At 36.7% G+C, this 2,367-nt stretch overlaps 1 protein-coding gene across 1 annotated transcript; it reads left to right on the forward strand.

The window, feature by feature from the left end:
• Nucleotides 1-1,068: 1,068 nt before the first annotated feature.
• Nucleotides 1,069-1,869, forward strand: LOC104961941 (receptor-type tyrosine-protein phosphatase mu-like; the record flags this gene model as incomplete). The annotated part of the gene is made up of 2 exons (XM_010790302.1): nt 1,069-1,218; nt 1,692-1,869. Coding segments are annotated over 2 exons (328 nt in total), but the record flags the coding sequence as incomplete, so codon positions are not given.
• Nucleotides 1,870-2,367: the final 498 nt, after the last annotated feature.

Here is a 2,367-nt window from a genome sequence, read left to right on the forward strand (position 1 = left end):
CACCAGATCCTGCCTATTGTAATAACGTGCAGTTACCACCACCAACCAGAGGCGGCGCCAAAGCAATCTTAACTGAAATCTGAAGTATTGAAAACGTTGTGTCTGACAAATGTCACTTTCAGATAAATGCAGACACTATAATACACACACATAAATGCACAAACAAACACACCCATACTTGTTTTCTACACTTTGAGGGGTCCACATATTTTAGCCGAATTGTGGGGTCCACAAAAAAACACATTTAATCAGAATCAGAATACTTTTGTTCGTCCAACAAAGGGGACATTTACATTGTTACAGCAATTAAAAAGAGCCAAAAGTATCAAAAATATTGAACTAGAGGCATGTATAAAAAGTAAAAGATGGAAATGGAAATCACACAAATTATAATTGACTAAATACACATCCAGGTTGACAACGAAAATACCAGTTATAGTATTTAAAAGTGTAGCATGGATAAAGTAGGGTGATAGCAGTCAGGTTAGTCGTATTAAAAGTGGAAGTATACTGCACAGTATTACATTAATTGAATTGTCATGTTGTTTAATATTCCATTCTTTACACACTTAATGCAAATAATATTTAACTGAAAATTGTCCCCTCAATATTGTTTTATTTGTCAGATAGTTTATAGATAGGTCAACTTGTATATTCTTTTACTTTTTAATGCTGTTTTATTTCTATTTTGAAATGTTCACATTTTTGAATTGTTTATTTCTCCTCTTTTAATTTCTACTTGTGTGCAATGCCTTGTTTTTTTATGCTGCTGCAACGACAACATGTCCCAATGTGGGATCATTAAAGTGCTTCTTATGTTATATGTTGTCTAAGAGGTAGCCATCCATATAGACTTTAGTTTGTTCTGATTCCTTCTTCACACACGGTATGTCTCCGCAGTGTTTGGTTGTTATTGTTCTGCAGTGCTTCTGAAGTCTGACAGGAAGTGACAGAGACATGACCCTCTCTTCTTCCTTTAATGTCACTCCTCTTCCTCTCTCTTGACATAAATCTTTTATGAAGTGACATTTTCCTCCAGAGCTGACGGTTCCTCTCTTGGTTTTTCAGGAGCAGTACGTCTTCATCCACGACGCCATCTTGGAGGCGTGTCTCTGCGGCGACACCGCCATCCCGGCCAATCAGCTGCGCTCTGTGTACTACGAGATGAACCGATTGGACCCTCAGACCAACTCCAGCCAGATCAAAGAGGAGTTCAGGGTAACGTGTTTTTAGTACATAATGAACGACTGAGTAGCATCTGCAGGTACATGTGTTAATGATATATAATATAAATTATACAGTTTCCAATGTAAGTAATCAGTTATTAAATGCTAATAAACCATTACTTCTGCTGATATTCATTTTAATAACCAATTATTTAAGAGTAATAAACCATTACATCTGCCATCATATATATAACTTACTTAATTTGAAACAGTTATTAACTAAATAAGCCTCTTTTAAAGGGTAATGAACGATAATAGCTCTAATTAATAGTATTGGTATTTATCTGTTATGCTGTTTTCTATAACTAATGATTATTTATTTATTGTTTAATGGTGGAAATATCGGTATTTATGGTGATGTTTTTTTTTTTTTAGATGTAAATATTGATTATTGTTATTAAGGGTATTGTTTAGTATTGTAGATTTTACTTCTTTAAGTATTAACAGTTTGTTATCGGTGTCCAGACGCTGAACATGGTGACGCCCACGCTGCGGGTCGAGGACTGCAGCATCGCTCTGCTGCCGAGGAACCACGAGAAGAACCGCTGCATGGACGTCCTTCCTCCAGACCGCTGCCTCCCCTTCCTCATCACCATCGACGGGGAAAGCTCCAACTACATCAACGCTGCTCTCATGGACGTACGTACAAATACTTTGTTACTGTACTTAAGTACACGTTTCTGGTCTCAGTATTTTACTCCACGGCTTATTTTTCTGACCACTTTTTACTTTGACTTCTCACATGTTGAACTCAAATACCTGTACTTTCTACTTCTTACATGTTGAACTCAAATACCTGTACTTTCTACTTCTTACATGTTGAACTCAAATACCTGTACTTTCTACTTCTTACATGTTGAACTCAAATACCTGTACTTTCTACTTCTTACATGTTGAACTCAAATACCTGTACTTTCTACTTCTCTCATTTTCCAAACAGGCTGGTTCCTTTAGTCTGAATGTGTGTTTGGTGGCGTGATCATTATTATTTAGAGTCATTGCGTGCCTATTGATTTGAACACGATCCGTGTATCCATCATTTCCTGGTCTTCTCTAAAGAAGAGGGACCAATGAAAACGTTGTCATGTTGCCGTTGTTCACCATGGAAACATTCATTAGCTAACAATGACATTATTGTTCT

The sequence above is a fragment of the Notothenia coriiceps genome, unplaced genomic scaffold, assembly GCF_000735185.1.
Source record: "Notothenia coriiceps isolate Sejong01 unplaced genomic scaffold, NC01 NC01_scaffold00034063, whole genome shotgun sequence".
Lineage (NCBI taxonomy): Eukaryota > Metazoa > Chordata > Actinopteri > Perciformes > Nototheniidae > Notothenia > Notothenia coriiceps.